Source organism: Nannobrachium achirus (genome assembly GCF_963921795.1).
Source record: "Nannobrachium achirus genome assembly, chromosome: 17".
In the NCBI taxonomy this organism is placed as follows: Eukaryota; Metazoa; Chordata; class Actinopteri; order Myctophiformes; family Myctophidae; genus Nannobrachium; species Nannobrachium achirus.
Window position 1 is genome coordinate 50,346,455 of NC_137824.1, and position 16,271 is coordinate 50,362,725.

The following is a 16,271-nucleotide window of genomic DNA, read 5'->3' on the forward strand; positions in this document are numbered from 1 at the left end:
GGCCATTAGCCATGATAATGATGAATCTATTTAAATCTTGGCACACAAACAATAATCCAGTTTTAAATGAATGATCGTGTTAGGAATAGACAAAAAGCAAAGTATCAAAGTGAGGAGTGAAGTGAATTTATTTCCCCTATGGCAGTGTTTCTCAAATGGGGGTACGTGTACCCCTAAGGGTATGCAGGGATACTTGAGGAAAACTAGAAAATGGAAATATGTATTTTACTGTTATGGTTAATGATAAAACATTGACAGGGTTTGTGTGAACCTGCTCATCTATAAATTACATCAACTTGACTAGTAGTATCAGTTATTGAATCGAAAGCCATGTTTATTTTCCATTATGCTGTTTTATTTTGAACGTATTGGCATTGGAACTGGACTTTTGATGTCAATTCTGCTGTAGACAGGGGAAGAGGGTACTTGGCTTCCTAAATCGGTGTAAGGGGGTACTAGGGTGTAAGGGGGTACTCCAGCCAAAAGAGTTTGAAAACCACTGCAAGGGCATGTTGGAGTAAATCCTTATTTATAGTATACTTAGTTGCACACCTGGCACCTAAAGCTCTCAACCTACAGTAGCATATATCTGGTGTGCAGGGGTGGCTATTTATACAATGGAGCGGAGAAACATGAGATAGTTCTTGAGATTGAAGTTTACACGATAAACACATGTAATAATTGAAGTGTGTGGTTTCAACGCTCTTCACGTCAGAAGGATTATTATTCTGCTGTTGGCTGCCACTTGATTTCATGGCGGCTTAAGCAGCAAATAGTGTTTTGGTGTCATCCACACAGGTCGATGCTTCTCTTTACTGTACTATTTGTACTATTGTCTTTTTTTGCTAAATGTGATGGTGGAGCAACTAAAGCCTCAGTCCACATGTTCCTTAACCTCTTAAACCCTCTTGACCTTGAGTATATTGGACCTGAGTTGGCTCTGTACTTGGACTGCTTTTTCCCCTCGACATCAATTCGCTTTGCCTATAATAGCTGATCTACAAGCTCACAAGCTGATGAGTGTACTTGGCTACACACATGTACTATACTGTTCATGTGTACATCGCCCTTTGTGTTTGTATAGAATAAGAATTATTTAAGAAGAGCTTGTTTTCTTCTATTTGTCTTATTTTAAAGGATTCTACACCACCACGAAACCCAGGGCTGTAGTGGTGGGCAGAGCTGTGGAGGCGAGATTCTAAAAACCTTGCGGCGTCATCGGACACTGCTATTTTAAAACTAGCCTAATGAACTCTACAAACATTCATGAGGTTTTACTCTCTCTCTCTCTCTCTCTCTCTCTCTCTCTCTCTCTCTCTCTCTCTCTCTCTCTCTCTCTCTCTCTAGGTGTACAGTGAGTACAGAGCTAGCTTGGCCTTCGAACTCGTCAGCAGTCGACAGAAGAACGTAAGCACTTGTTCCTTTTTTGTTAATAGCAGTCATTTATATAACCACATTTACATTGTCAGGGTTAATACAGTAGTTTGAGCAATAGTGTGTTGTGTGCCTGTGTTTTGCATAGGCCTGTACAGACTACAGTGACTCTGTGGCAAGAAGAATGGGCTTCATCCCTCTGCCTTTGGCTGTTCTGGTAAGAGAGACTGCAATCTGTCAACTGCATTTTCTTTTAAACTGAAACTGTACTGTGAAACTTTCTGTTTATAAACTGTCAAAAAATATTCTCACAGATAAGTCAAGTAGCCTAGTATTTTTTTCTCACCACTGTTACTACACGGGGATAAAACATTGGCCCATCGGCCATAAAGTGGAATGACAAGAGAGGCAACATCAAACACAGAGGCTTTTTCACAGAGTCTGTGAGGTCAGACATAGAGGTTTTGGCCAGCTCCATATATGGAAATCCAGGTGATGATCCAGTCGTTTCCATGTATGGCTATGGGATTTGATGAGGTCAGTGTTGGTCAGCTCCATATATGGAAATCCATGTGATGATCCAGTCAGCTCCAAATATGCGGATCCAGGTTTGGATCTTGTTTGGTGACCTGTCTGATAAACTGAATGATGTGAGAGCCTTCGCAACAAGTAACAAGAAATCTTGTGAAATAAACATTTCGCCAACCAATCATCAAGGACGATGATACACGAAAGATGAAGTCCCCCCCGGATTTCCTGTGGAAATAAAATATAATAAGGCTTGAACAGAGTACATCAGTCAACCAGTGCAGGAAGGAGGGGTCATCCTTCACAGATTGGCCAAGCTTCGTGTGACACGTGTGCCCCTGAACCAATATAAGTGGTACTGTACCATGTGCTTTAAAACTATTTTGCTAAAACAAAAGTCCAATTTTGTAGGGTAAAAGCTAGAACTGTATTCTTATCAGATTAAACTATTTTGAAACATTGACTTCTGAGAATCAGATTCAGAATTCTCTGAAACTCTAATCTTACAAGGCAAGACTTGGCTAATCCAGCGTATGCAATGTTTCGTTGGACATTACACGTAGATCATAGAATTGGTACACCCGGCGACGACGTGCACAAGGTTGTAGTAGGGCATAAGGTGTACTCTTTTGGACTGATATACGACAGAGATACGACAGAGAAACGACATACAACAATTCATGTACACATCTTCAACACAGTGTCTATGCGCTGGATGCAGTTGCCCCCAAAGACCGTTGGAGGAGAACTCATTGAGGTTCTCTCAAGTGCTCCCTGGGATCAGACAGCTGTGCTGATAGAATACATAATCTATATCTGGGGCAGGGCTCTGACAGAGGATAGCAGTGCACTATATGCATTTGATCTTGACACCCACAGATGGTTCAAGCCCTGTGTTTCTGGAACTATCCCAGTTGCCCTCAGCTGGCACTCGGGCTGTGTTGTGGGGCATTCAATGTATATCTATGGAGGATACACCTACCAGAGCTATAATGAAAACATATATAAATTGGATAGCACAACAATGGTGTGGTCTTTAATTAACACCAGAGGCACTCCCCCGCCTTTGTCTGGTCGTCACTCTGCCACCACCATAGGGACGAAGATGTTTGTATTCGGCGGCCGACATGAATCGACGGAAAACGACTACAACAGCATCAGGGTGTTTGACACAGAGACCAACTGCTGGCTGAGCACGCCTTCTGCGCCGCTTCTTCCAGAAGGACGCGTTGATCATTCTGCCTTTGCCTACAACGGAGAGCTGTACATATTTGGTGGCTACAGCCTTGGTCTGAGACGCTGCCCCAAAGATATGTGGAAATTCAATCCAAAGACGTTCTCCTGGAAGAAGGTTGAGCCGAAGGGGAAAGGCCCAATCCCATATTATGGTAGAAACTGCTGCATGTTTGGAGATCGTGTCATACTCTTTTGTGATGAAAACAATGATGAAAATGACCTGTTTGTCTTGGAATTAAATCCTAGTCTGAAGATGTTATGCAAGCTAGCAGTTATTCAGTACGATCTGGAGTGGGCTGAACTCCCACACGACATCCAGTGGGAACTGACAATCATGACTACCAACCGTTATATATACGAGGATAAAGATGAGCTGTATATCTCTGACTGAATCCTAGTCATCACGCAAGTTTTTTTATGTGGTCCTGTAAAACCCTTTGAGACTTTGGCAGAAGGTACATTTATTATGCTTTGCACTACAAGTGTCAAAGACGCGTCGCACGACACAAGTGACATCAAAATGACAAAGGGCGACTTTTTTAAGCGTTTGCCATTCTGTGAATATGTTTTGTAATGGTATGTTTTGTTGAGTTTTTATTGCACATACTTTTTCTTATCTTTTTGAATTTTGAATCTCGACCCTGACAAATACCCATGTTACTGCTTGTATAAAGAAAATACAAATCAACTAAAACTAATTAGAAATACTGTTCCTACAAAACAGTGTGGGCTCGCATGTAACATGTTGTGAGCTTGGAGGTCTGCTATTTTAGATATTTTCACCAAAAGGCCCTTTTAGATATTTCAGTCCCTGCCTCCATAACATTCTCTGCATGTTGGATGGAGAAACCATCCCCCAGTGTTAGTGTCCTTGAGAAAGACGCTGAACCCCTAATTGCTTCCGCTGTGCAGGTTGGTGCCTTGCATGGTTTCCTCCGCCATCGGTCTACCTATGTAAAGAGCTTTGGAATAAAGCTCTGAGGTTGTGAAGGTGGATCCATTATTATGCTTTCTTTTGGGTAGGTCACAAAGATCTACCTTTGGCTGCACCTCATTGGCTAAGGGCCCTGCCTTTATACTGTCGGTACAAAGTTTTGAGGGGAACTTGACTGATATATATAAAGAAATAATGAAGATAACATACGTGTGCTCGCCTTCAGCAAGCCCACTATTAAAAGATTTATTCAAACTAAATTGAAATTGTCAGTCTCAAAACTCATCAAGTTTTAGCAGGCATGGGAGGAGGTAGCAGCAAGCGTATCCTCATTTTCTGGCATCAGTAGAATTACCAGTAAGACTCCCTAATCGGGAGATAAGTGACCGTCAGGTTGGCAACCTCATGGTGGCGCTAGGAGAGGGGCATGTGAGAAATCAGGGGTGGAGGTTGTGGTTTGCCAGCCAAGGAGTGTGTTTGCAAAGTTTGGCATGGATAGGGGCAACGATGCCGGAGATAAGAGTAGGGCGTGACATGACATGATGGACAGACTGACTGACTGACTGAATTATTACCTTAAATTATGAAGAATACAGATACTCGTGAAATTGTTAAATGTGAATTAATCAGTGGATCTTATAGAAATGTAAATCATGCAAGCTCAATCCCTGGAACCGTATTTCTTACTGCATTGAGATGATGTAACCTTACCAAAATAAACCATTCCGGCTGCATACCGGCCTACAGATGGAGCAGCCCCCTTGCCACCTGATCCCTCCTCACCTGTGCTGCTGCATCTGCATTCATTTGCAGCAGTGGCACAAGCAGTTGAGAAAGAGCATCACACCCTGGAATGTGCTGTAACGTGTCCTCACTGGTATAAGCAGGCAGGCCTTGATGTACTGTAATTGTACTATAACTGGCTGCATGTAGTGCTGAACTAAAGGCATATTTGGTTATGCCTTCAAATTAACTTAGGGGATTATGTGTTTATGTGTTTTAACAGCTGATCCGTGTGGTGATGAGTTCAGTCAAGGTTCAGGGAGCTCTCTCGTCAACGTGTGTGTTCCTCTTTTATCTCGGGTAAGTCTAGTCTGATAATTATAGCTTCATTGCACTGTTACCAAACCCTATTTCTCTATTTACTACTGCGCTTGTATTAATGAACATACTGTAACTGTCTCATTGACAATGTCATTCAGTAGCAGTAGTATCTGCAGTTTTAAGAGAGTAATTGCTTAATTCAATGTTTAATGGTTGATGTACATTGCGGTAGTGTCATTGGGTTCATTTATCATCTCGCTCTGGCACACAACAAATGCACCAGACCAGTTTATTGACAATTCGGCACAAACAAAGTATATAGGCCGGTTTAAGTGGTTAACTACAAGAGAGGGTGGCCGAATCTGGCTGGCGGACAGTAGTGTCCATTTGAACCTGTGACTAACGCATGGCCCTGGTCTCTATCCTCTGTAGGCTGGTTGCTCTGAAGGTGCTGAACAGCATTGTGCTGCTGGGGAAGTCATGCGTTTATGTCAAGCGAGCCCACATGGAGGACAAGCTGTTTGAGAGGCCCTCCAACTCTTCCTCGTCGTCTTCCGCAGGGAAGAATCCCAGTAGAACAGAAAAGACCAAAGGCCCTCCTCCCTCTGGTAAGCCATGGCATCTTTCCTTTCATTTATTTTATCCAGTGGGGATTTGCTGTGCACACATGCGCAATATTAGAGACTTGACTTCACATTTGGGTCCGTCTCGGTTTGGCTTGCTACACAGTACGTATACGAATGAACCAGGATACCTCAAATCATTTTGAGATGGGCCACTAATACAGTGTGATAAAAATAAATTATTCTTGAGAAAAGTCAAGTTAATTGTTAACCAGCAACGTGAATACTCAGACAAAATACCCTGTCACACACAGACACAAATAGACACACAGGCACACACACGCACACGCACACACTTGGAAGTGGCAGTGGCATCACTTTCTCATCCTTAGCCAAAGCTGAGTAGATCTGTTTTGCAGTAAATGTGTGTGGCGGACTGGCCAGCTACGCTGCTAGAAAGACTGATGACACAACAAAGATACCACTGTATATCACTGTGCATTTGTACTCGCTGTATATCCAGGAGAGCAGCAGCTATCACCATTAACTGACTTGTCCATTAACATCGGGACAGACGTTCAGGTGTTAAAAAGTTGCTGTGTACACACACTGTTATATTCGACCACAGATGCTTAAAATGAGTCATGGAGCTCAAGCTGCACTGTTCACTTATCCACCAGAATTAAAGATTATAAAGCAAAATACCAAGCATCTTGTAAGCGACCGGTGTTACTACAGTAGATTGCTGTAAAGGAGGTCGGTTGTTTTGTTTACGTCATTCTTAAATACATGTACATACATGTGTTTGTGTTGGACTTAGACATCCTTTAATTATAACCTTGAGTTGATATTATAATCCTTTATTATGTACTTACTAATGCAGCATAGCATCTATTGGTATTAAGTTCATGTAAGCTGCATGTGTTCTCTGTCACCGTGTATGATCGTCATCTTAATAAACTCCCACTTGTTTACATCATCCTTATGGCGGAACTGAACTGATCACGCAGCACTTCTCATTGTCGCTACGTAATGTACGTTGTCCCGTATGTCATTGTGCTTAGCTGTACATTTCTCCAGATGAATTGGAGGGAGACAAATCTACAAGCTCACTTGTCGCGTTGCAACGTGTCGTGAGATTTTAGATCGGCTTGAACCGTGGTTTGATGTGTGGTTAATGAGAAGTATGTACTGTATGAGTGATCAGCTGTCAGATGGAAGCATCATTAAGAGACATTTCCCATCAAGACAGAAATGTCTTACAGTATATTAAGATGAAAGTGACCACAGAGTGGTTTAAATGACCACCCCAACGGGGCTGCTCACGGGGCATTCCCGGGGACCACCCACTCCTGGTGCTCCAGAACGGATGCAAAAGTGGTGGCGCCCCCAGTGGAGGACCCCCTGCCACTGCAGCTCACATAAAATGCCGTAACTCGGGCTAGGAGCGACCGGGAGAGCCGGGGCCGGTACCTATTCGTCCGCCTTGGCGGCGCGGAGACCCCACCCCTCATTTCTCACATGGCCCTCTAGCGCCACCATGAGGCCGATTCAGATTTTGCCCTAAAATCACGAAAATCACTACACAGTATGTCTACACTCATGTCATCAACATGGATCAGGAAGATTTTGGAAAAACACATTTTTGCTCTATTTGTGGAGATAAGTGACCTACGGTCGCTTATCTCCCGATTAGGGAGTCTTACTGGTGTATTTGTTTTGCTCAGAATATCTACTATAATTATACGTTAACAGAGCCATCCAAGACCTTTGATTTAAAATACTTTGAGTTCTTATCTTATGAGTTCTTATCTTATAGATAGATAGATAGATAGATAGATAGATAGATACCTTTATTATCCCAAGGGGGAAATTCAGTTGTCCAGTTGTAGCACAGCAGTATACAGTTATTTACAAAGTTGCAGAGACGTAAGAAAAAAGATAGATAAGAGGGGGGAAAAAAACAAAAAAAACAAGAGCAGTACAGTACCAATAAAGAGAAGGTGCATCAATAGAGGGGGCGAATAATATATAAGTATATATACATAAAGTGTCTTACAAAAGAGACCATAGCAGTCAATGCTAGTTAGTGCAAACAAGTATCTCACTGTCATTGTTAAACAAAGCAAAATACTCAGAAACTACCAACACAACCTAATAGTGCAATGTCAAAAATCAGTGCGAAAAAAAGCTCAGAGCAGAAGTAACTAGGAAGCGTGTCACCGCAAGACGCACATGAGCACTCTCCCTGGAAGGTCCTTAGAGGTCAAAGTCAATACAGCAATAGTTCCTTAGAGGTCAAAGTCAATACAGCAATAGTTCCGTCAGTCTAAGTTAGGAAGGGAGACCTTTTCAAGCGTCCGTTATGTGTCTCGTTGTACAGCTTAAGGGCAGCCGGTACAAAAGATTTTCCTAATCTCTCACATCTCCGTCCTGGGTAGGCAAAGCGGTCGTTTCCTCTCTTACTCCAGTAACTGGTGATCTCTAGATGGAGGGGGTGGGAGGAGTTCTCCAAGATGTTATTAATGTTATTAATGCTGACATTATTTTTGTCAGATACCTTTAAGTGATGAAACAAGAGGAGGTGTGAATAAAAAGATGTACTAATCAGATAGAAGCCCCAAGATATAGCAAGATGATGAGCAAATCATTGCTGTCGGGCAAACATTTGTAAATATCTTGGACTCACATTTGACAATAAACTCAGTTTGAGCAACACATTATTTATCCATACACGATCCCAGCAAAGACATGTTATCTGTAAGTTAAGAGCACTGTCTCAGTGATGTCATTACGTGCGCATCCCGCATCAAAAACTCATTCAAGTCGCCCAGGGACTCATTCATGTCATGGTCCTGGGGTCCCGGGGATGCGCCTCCATTGGAGTCCATGTTAAATTAATTTACCGGGTCGCGGTAAAAGAAAAACATTTTAAAATTCCACAGACACCACCATTGTTCATGGGTGAAAGCATCCTACTTTACCCTACGTTAACACAAATAAAATCCACTTAGAAAGTCTTAAACAGGCGATAGAAACGTCAATGTTTTGATTCCACCGACGTCCGACGCCATTTTGCGCGCCCGAATTCATTAGGGGCACATGTTTTAGTAGTTTTAGTAGTTCTAAGTTCAAACATTAGCCAAATTGTAAAATAAATATAAGAAATAGGCAAACATTGTGAAAATAGCCCGATCTACAAGCTCACAGCGCTCGAAAACATTGTATTGAGGAATCATAAAACTTTTCTGGGACCCATTTGAATGACCACCCGTGGGTCCCGGGACCCATTACATTGAAAACCTAGTAACATCACTGCTGTCTGTGCCGCTCACCTCTTGCTGTTACTCTACAAAAGCATTTTTTACCTATTCTATTTTTTTCTTCTCAGTATTAGACACATTGCCTCCAATATTATTGGCTTTTGCACATCCACACTTTCTGATATGAACGATAAAGCTCACAATTGTGAATGATCATGCCTTGGCTTACTCACTTTACATTCATTCATGCCATCTGGACGGAGATGCAGAACTTTGAGATGGGAAAAGGTTTGCTTTAGTAGGGGTTTCGTCCGTTCAGCCAGTGCAGCTTTAAAGACCTATGCTTAGCTGATACTGTATATGTTATGTACTCTGGGGATTCTAAGTGTTGTCTTTATGTTTTGTTCTTACAGTATGTGTTTGTTGTTGAAAAGACTGTGAAACTGAACATCCCTTTGAGACAATAGAGGCTGATTATGATAATAACCACATTGGATCCAGTGGAACACAGGTTCCTTTTCCCATTTCCTGAAAAGTAACCATTTTGAACATAAAAGGTTTTCTGCCTGACAACAACGATATGTAACCAGACCACCTTAATCCAGATCTGCCACATGACATGGGAAACCAATCGTCTACCGCTCGTGCAAAATAGAATCCCCCTGGCTGAGGGAAGCATTAAGGCTTGTTCAGGGCTACTCTACTACATTCACCCAACTTTGACCTCTCCCCCACGGGGAAACAGGATCCTAAAAGAGCCCCGAATGTGTGACTACCTTTATTTGAACCTAGGTGTCCTGTATGGGAAACTAAATATGTAGTGCTCAGCCAGCCAACAGAGATATTGGGGTTCTGGGCTACAGTATGGGCTACTGCTTTCTAAAACGAGTGACATTAAAGGGGAAGACCACCCATTTTCAATATTGAAATATGTCATTAATATACCTTAGAGGAGTTGTGAGGAAATAGAAAGAAAGTTCCCCCTCTTCTGTGTTGCCTAGAACTGAAGGATTGATTTGGGGGTTTGTATTGTAAAGTACAACTTGATGACATCACACATTGTACTTTACAATACAACCCCAAAATCAATCCTCCAGTTCTAGGCAACACAGAAGGGGGGGAACTTTTTTTCTATTTCCACACAACTCCTCTAAGCCGGTATATTAATGACATATTTCAATATTGAAAATGGGTGGTCTTCCCCTTTAAGGAAAAATGTTAAAGAAGATGACAGTGAGGAGTTTTTAGTTAACGCATGTGGAGGACAGAGAGCGCCCTCCCGTGCCGGCTTCCCCCTGGCTAATTTTCTCAATTGGAGCACCTAGCCAAGCCAGATGCACCGTGGAGAAACCCCAGTGTCCACGGTGGTGGGCAGGAACTTTACCCCTGTGCCACCCGGACATGTATCAACAGAATTAACTCAATATATACTAAATAGAATTTACTAGAGGAAACAGATAAATGAAATGCAGGCCCAATCAAGCATCACAACACAGCTTTGGGCTGCACGAAGAGCATATTTTCCTTCAGTTCAGTCTGAATAATTCAGTGAAGAATCGACTAGAGATTCCTATTAGAATGCATTAAAACCCAGAATATAGTCCGCAAGAGCTTACTGGGATGTTGCTGGAGGGCTTTGTGGAGAACAAAAGCAACTTCAAACGCAGAAACACACAAACATGCACTCTGGTTGTTTGTTGCTTGTGAGGACTATCTTCAAATTTGTGTTGACTGCAGTGCATTTATTTCCCTAACCCCATAGGGTTTACTAACCTTATACCTCCCTGCTGAAATGTTAACTTTGACCTGTATGCTAAATGCAATATACTGCAGTTCCACTACAGTATACTCAGTGTAGCTATGCCTCATAGCCTCATGCTGCACTGTGCTATCCGGAGGCTTCATAGTTGTCTCGGTAGAATCAGGAGGATGTTTATATTCAATGCAGCTTCACTCAGGTCTCTGTGAATAATGAATTATTCTCTTTGGTCAACTCCCCTAATGACTTCCTCCACCCCCTGACTGTGAGGATGAAGGTTTTCTTCGCCTATAGTGGAAAATATGAGAGAAATGGAACTTAATAAGAGAAGGAACACCAGAGAAAACTCGGGGGATTGAGTCCAGAGTAGTGGGACTATACTGTATCAGGGTTTCCTGCAGGAAAAAGGCTTGGCCATGTGGTAGGCTAGGGGGATCTCTGGCCTGCGCCGACATTTATTTATTTAATTAATTTGATTGACTGGCCAATAAAGTGCTGCAGGTAACCCTGTGTATGTGGTCCAGAAACAAGGGTCTTAAACACTACAGTAGATCACCAAGGGGATTATATTTTCTCTTGATATAATCCATTCTTAGACCATCTGCCAGACTGTACAGTATGTTGCCTATAGCTCCTGTCAACTTCTCTATTGACACATCATTAATTCCATGCAGGTCAATTGCAGGTGTAGGATACTAAGTATCAGTAGCTGTTTCAAGCTAGTCTTACAGTCAAATGTATGTATTTATTTTCAGCAATTGTCCTCGAAATTTAACCTAAACAATCATGACCGCTTTAAATATTTCCAAATTAGACATTGGGTTCAAGAAAAGTCCACGGACTTCCCTAACATACCAAACAAGTCTCTCTTGGAGGATCATATATTTTGCAGTCTGATTACTTCTACTAAAGGGCTAACATCCTCCATTTATAATATTTTGAATAAAAACATACCAAGTTATGACTTAATGCCTTTTAAAAATAAATGGGAGACAGACTTAGGATGTGTGTATGACCCTATTGATTGGCAAAATATTTTGGAAAGATCACAAACGGTTCTGATTTCTACAAAACACAGACAGATGCAATTTAATATTTTCCATAGAACTTACTTTACCCCGCTCAGGCTACACAGGATTGATGTGAACATTTCTGCTTTATGTCAAAGATGTAAAACAAACGAAGGCAGTCTCATACACATGTTGTGGAACTGCCCTTGTCTGGTAGATTACTGGAAGTTTGTCATATCCACTGTCTCTAAAGTAGTGAATCGTGATTTACCACATGATCCAAGAATATGGATACTGGGTGACGTTACTCTTTTTAATCTAAATTTTATAAATGTATGTATTTATTGTGATTTTAACCACTTGAACCCTAGCGTTCTTATTCTGGGAGCGAACATTCGCCAATAATAGCAGACAAGACAATTGAACAAGGCATGAACCCTGTCTGCTTGAGGCTGTTTTTAACCATAGGAAATATGTTTTCTATTAGGTATAAAAGCCCTGAAGGATTGCTCAACTAAGTATGGAGTAATTAAGTGATGACTGGTGGACAAACATCATTGAGCTTGTCTATGGTCAAACACTTAACTGCCATCTTTCTCTGCAGATGAACCCAGGTCGGAACAGACACCCGCGACGCCCTGCCAGACAACCTCGTCCTCCTCATCGTCATCCATGTCCTCTTCCTCTGTGACCACACAGCCTGTGCCCAGGACTGACACTTTACCAGGCCCCCCTACCAACGCCTCACCCATCACCCCCACCACCACCGAAGGCACCTGTGCCCCTACTCCACCGACCAGCCGGCCCTCTAGCCCACAGCCAGAGCCCGAACCGGAGCCTCCCGCACCCGCCACCTCCGAGAAGGAGGACAAGGAGGAAGGGGGGGCGCAGGGCTCGCCGGGCTCCGAACTGAAACACAGAACTCCCAAAAAGGACCTGCTGGAAATCGACCGCTTCACAATCTGCGGGAATCGCATCGACTGACACCTCGGCGAGCGCCGGCCCTCTGCGCCTTTTGACTTTTTTTGGTTTTTGTTTCTTTGACAGTGCAGCGATAACCACTCAGGAGAGGCAGCGAGATGACGGCCTACCTCAGGCCCAGCTCTGGCAGCCAGAGCACGCAGAAAGCAGAATATTTATTGACAATAATAGTTAAGTTATTGTGGACTCTGAACAGCGCATCAGGCGATCCTGCTGTTATTCTTTTTCTCCCAAGGTCGGTGTTGCAAGGTGATGATAACCTCAACTATGGTTTGAGAGAGGGAGTGTGTTTCTATGGCAACCCAGTCCTGGGCTTAGCCTAATATGGCTATTGTGTGAGTATCTATGTAGCTTCCTGACTCTTCTTGTGAGCACATGAGGCAGCTGCAGTGTGCGTGTGTGCGTGCGTGCGTGCGTGTGTGTGAGAGATAGAGAGAGAGCACACAAGCACTTCCTGTATGAGCAGTACTTGGACCATGAGTGAATAGGTTCACAACCAGCTCAACTGCTAGCAAAATGACAAATCTAGTAAAGTATGGCGGAAATAATAATGATTTCAGTGTCAATAGACGATACAACGTGCTTCATGCAGTTGTGGACCATTGTCGTATTTGTTGTGAAGAATAATCGACAGCTGAAGTGTACATCCTGATGATGTCTAACTGTCTCACTGCACAGCTGCTGTCAGCATGCACCATACTGATGGAGAATACAGTACCTGTAATGCGGAACTATGGCTCTCAACAGTCCCTGACTACTTAACTGTATTCTCTTGATTCCCTGGTTATTTTCCAACTCTTCCAACAGCATGTGTCTGCAAATAGACTCTGACTTGTGCAGGGGGCACAAAGAAATGTGCACTTGTCTTTGTTCTAATGAGCAGCATTTGAAATAGAGCCTTAAAGTAGAGCCTTCATTTCCACAGCAAACAGGTATCGCCACTGCAGAACTCTGCAGCTTATTTTTTTCTCTTTGGAGTACATTTCAGTGGGAGATCCGGTTGGAGTGGAAAAAGCTTATCATCAGGGGAAATTATCATCAGCCAACACAACAGATGCAGGTGAACTGGTGAGTCATCCTGCTGTACTACCAGCTACTGTACACTGGCAGGTGATTAACCACTTGAACCCTCTATTCTTAGGCAAACACACCTGAGTTGCAACTGTACTTGGACTGCTTTTTTCCATCTACACCAACAGCAAAACAATCTACAACATACAAGCCTGGCTTGAGCTTGTGGATCAAAACATTGATCCCCCGCCATTATACGGATGCTGTGTTCAAGTGATTAACCCTATGAACCCTAGCATCCCTATTCTGGGGTAAACATTTGGTGAACATAGCAGATCATTGTGAGCTTGTAGAACTCTGGGTTGTTTAAGTGGTTAACCATTATCAAGATGTATTTATTTCAAGTACTGTACAATAGTAGAGGTGGCTGGTTAATTTTACAATTACATCAGTGGCCACTGTGTGGGGAAAAGTGCATTTTACCTGCTTTTCACTATATGATGCATTTAAAAAATTTACATTTTAAAAACAATTGAGTTAATTCAATATGTCAAATCTAGAGGATTCGGCCCGTAAAAGTGTTGTTTTATCAATGAATGATGTACAGGATTTCTCATCCTAGTGACCATAATTTGTATTATTGTGTTTTCTGTTGTTTTGTAAGAACCCCCCCTCCCCCCAAAAAAAAGAAAGAAAGGGGGAGTATATCTCCTTTAATTCTACCAAACTAATTACACTCATTACATTTTAGAGTGGGATGCCACCAGGACAAACCCCCTTCATTGTTTAACATTACTGTACCTGCTGGGACTTTGCTTGAATGTTTGCACTGATGGACCATGTTGTCTTAAATATGCTACGCAGTAGCATAGAGCATTGCTACAGAGTAGCTGTGTACCTTCGTTTTATGCTCAAGTAACGTTTTAATGTTTACATCCTATGAATACAGAAGCAATATTGCCAAAATCACCTGCCCTTTTTGCCCTTCTGCCTTTTATTTTATTTTTCCTTTTCATTTACTGGCTTTGTGAAGTTGTTTGCTATGATCTGTATTATGAACATGTATAAGAACGTAATATACAAAATATAATGTAAATGCTGGATCATAAGTTTGGAGCTACCATGTATGTACATTTCCGTAGTGTTCTAATTCAGTCTAAGTTCATTTAGCTCAGTTATTTGATATAAAAAATAATCAATAATGGCATGTTGTGATACCATGTTATTATTGCAAAACCTTTTATTTTGAAGACTACATTCATTACATCACAATAATAAAGAAGATACTTCTAATTGTTGAGCTGCCAGTTATGATAATAGTATAATAATATATAAAATAATATATCATAATATAATAACTTGCGCATGAACTCCACGCTGCCTACATGTAGTTTTTTATCAGATACCACGTCTGCCGTGGCCAGTGTTTACCATGCTGTGATCTGGCTGTATTTAAAACCTGGGGACAAAAAAGTAACTGGGCCATTGGCCAAACACTGGCAATGGAAACCTACACTATTTTCATGCAAAAGATCAAATAATGTATCAAACCCAGTGGCTCTCAATTGTTTTCTCGTTGAAGTCAGGCAGGGTCTGATATATCGCAGTAGATGACTTGATGTCCCTTTTAATATTCCCCTTTCTGACTTATTTGGGATTCCAGCCCACTGGTTGAGCAACTCTGACATGCCTTACCAGACTGCTCCATACCATATAAATCCATAAGGCTTTGATGGTACTGTACAATAAAGCTGGTACTAGTCTGTTTCATACCATAGCAATCTATATGGCATTGACGGTACAATATACAGTATCTGTTACCAGACTATGTTCCATACTATAGCAAACAAATTCTTATTGATGGAACTGTACAATAATTGCTGGGCTAAACACAGCCAATGGAGTCGAGGTTGATGTGTTCTCGATGAATGTATAAGGCAATGATGGATCACTGCACTACTTGTTTTGTTTAATCACTTTGGGTCACACTTTTATCCTTCTATTTATATTGTATGAAATGGCCCCTGTTTGAATTAATTAAAGTTGTTGTTTTTTTAAAGCTTGTCTGAGATTGTAATGTTGGAAAGGTAACTCTGGAAGAGATTTCTCATAATCTATAAGGCAAATTGCAGGATGAACCCTACTCATTCTTATCATTGTTAAAACCTTATTGTGCTGAAGATTGTTATTGTTCTTCTTGCCACCTGTTTTTTTGGACAGGTGCTAGTTATGCAGAATATTTAAACTGTAGATACTGTATCATGTTTACACAGATGCTAGGTTCTTTGCATTCTAATCACGTGAGCATTTAACCTGTCTATTATTGACTCGAGTTTATGCCATTTGCTTTTGATGTTGCACTTTCTAAGTCACTTTGGTTAAGCTAAAGGCTTAAATTGTAAAAGTGTAGATTCCGCGATGAATGTGTATCTGTATGCATGTAAAGCAGGGTGATGTTTATTTGTTGCTGTGCTTCACACCAGTGGCAACCTGAGAGGTGAGGGATAACTCTGTTAGAGGTGAGGTAAGGTGGAGTAAATCTGTCTGACTGTTCCACAGGACCATAAG

The 16,271-nt window shown here is 41.9% G+C and overlaps 1 protein-coding gene across 1 annotated transcript in view; it reads left to right on the forward strand.

The window, feature by feature from the left end:
- Positions 1 to 15,720, forward strand: part of tapt1a (transmembrane anterior posterior transformation 1a) — a gene marked incomplete at its 5' end in the record, with an annotated part of 35,236 nt that extends 19,516 nt beyond the window's left edge. Inside the window, 5 exons of the mRNA XM_080745439.1 lie at positions 1,348 to 1,407; positions 1,523 to 1,591; positions 5,079 to 5,155; positions 5,549 to 5,724; positions 12,316 to 15,720. Of these exons, the coding sequence (XP_080601565.1) occupies positions 1,348 to 1,407; positions 1,523 to 1,591; positions 5,079 to 5,155; positions 5,549 to 5,724; positions 12,316 to 12,695 (762 nt within the window). The 3' untranslated portion in view covers positions 12,696 to 15,720. The remainder of the gene's footprint in view (positions 1 to 1,347; positions 1,408 to 1,522; positions 1,592 to 5,078; positions 5,156 to 5,548; positions 5,725 to 12,315) is intronic.
- Between the last annotated feature and the right edge of the window lie 551 nt (positions 15,721 to 16,271).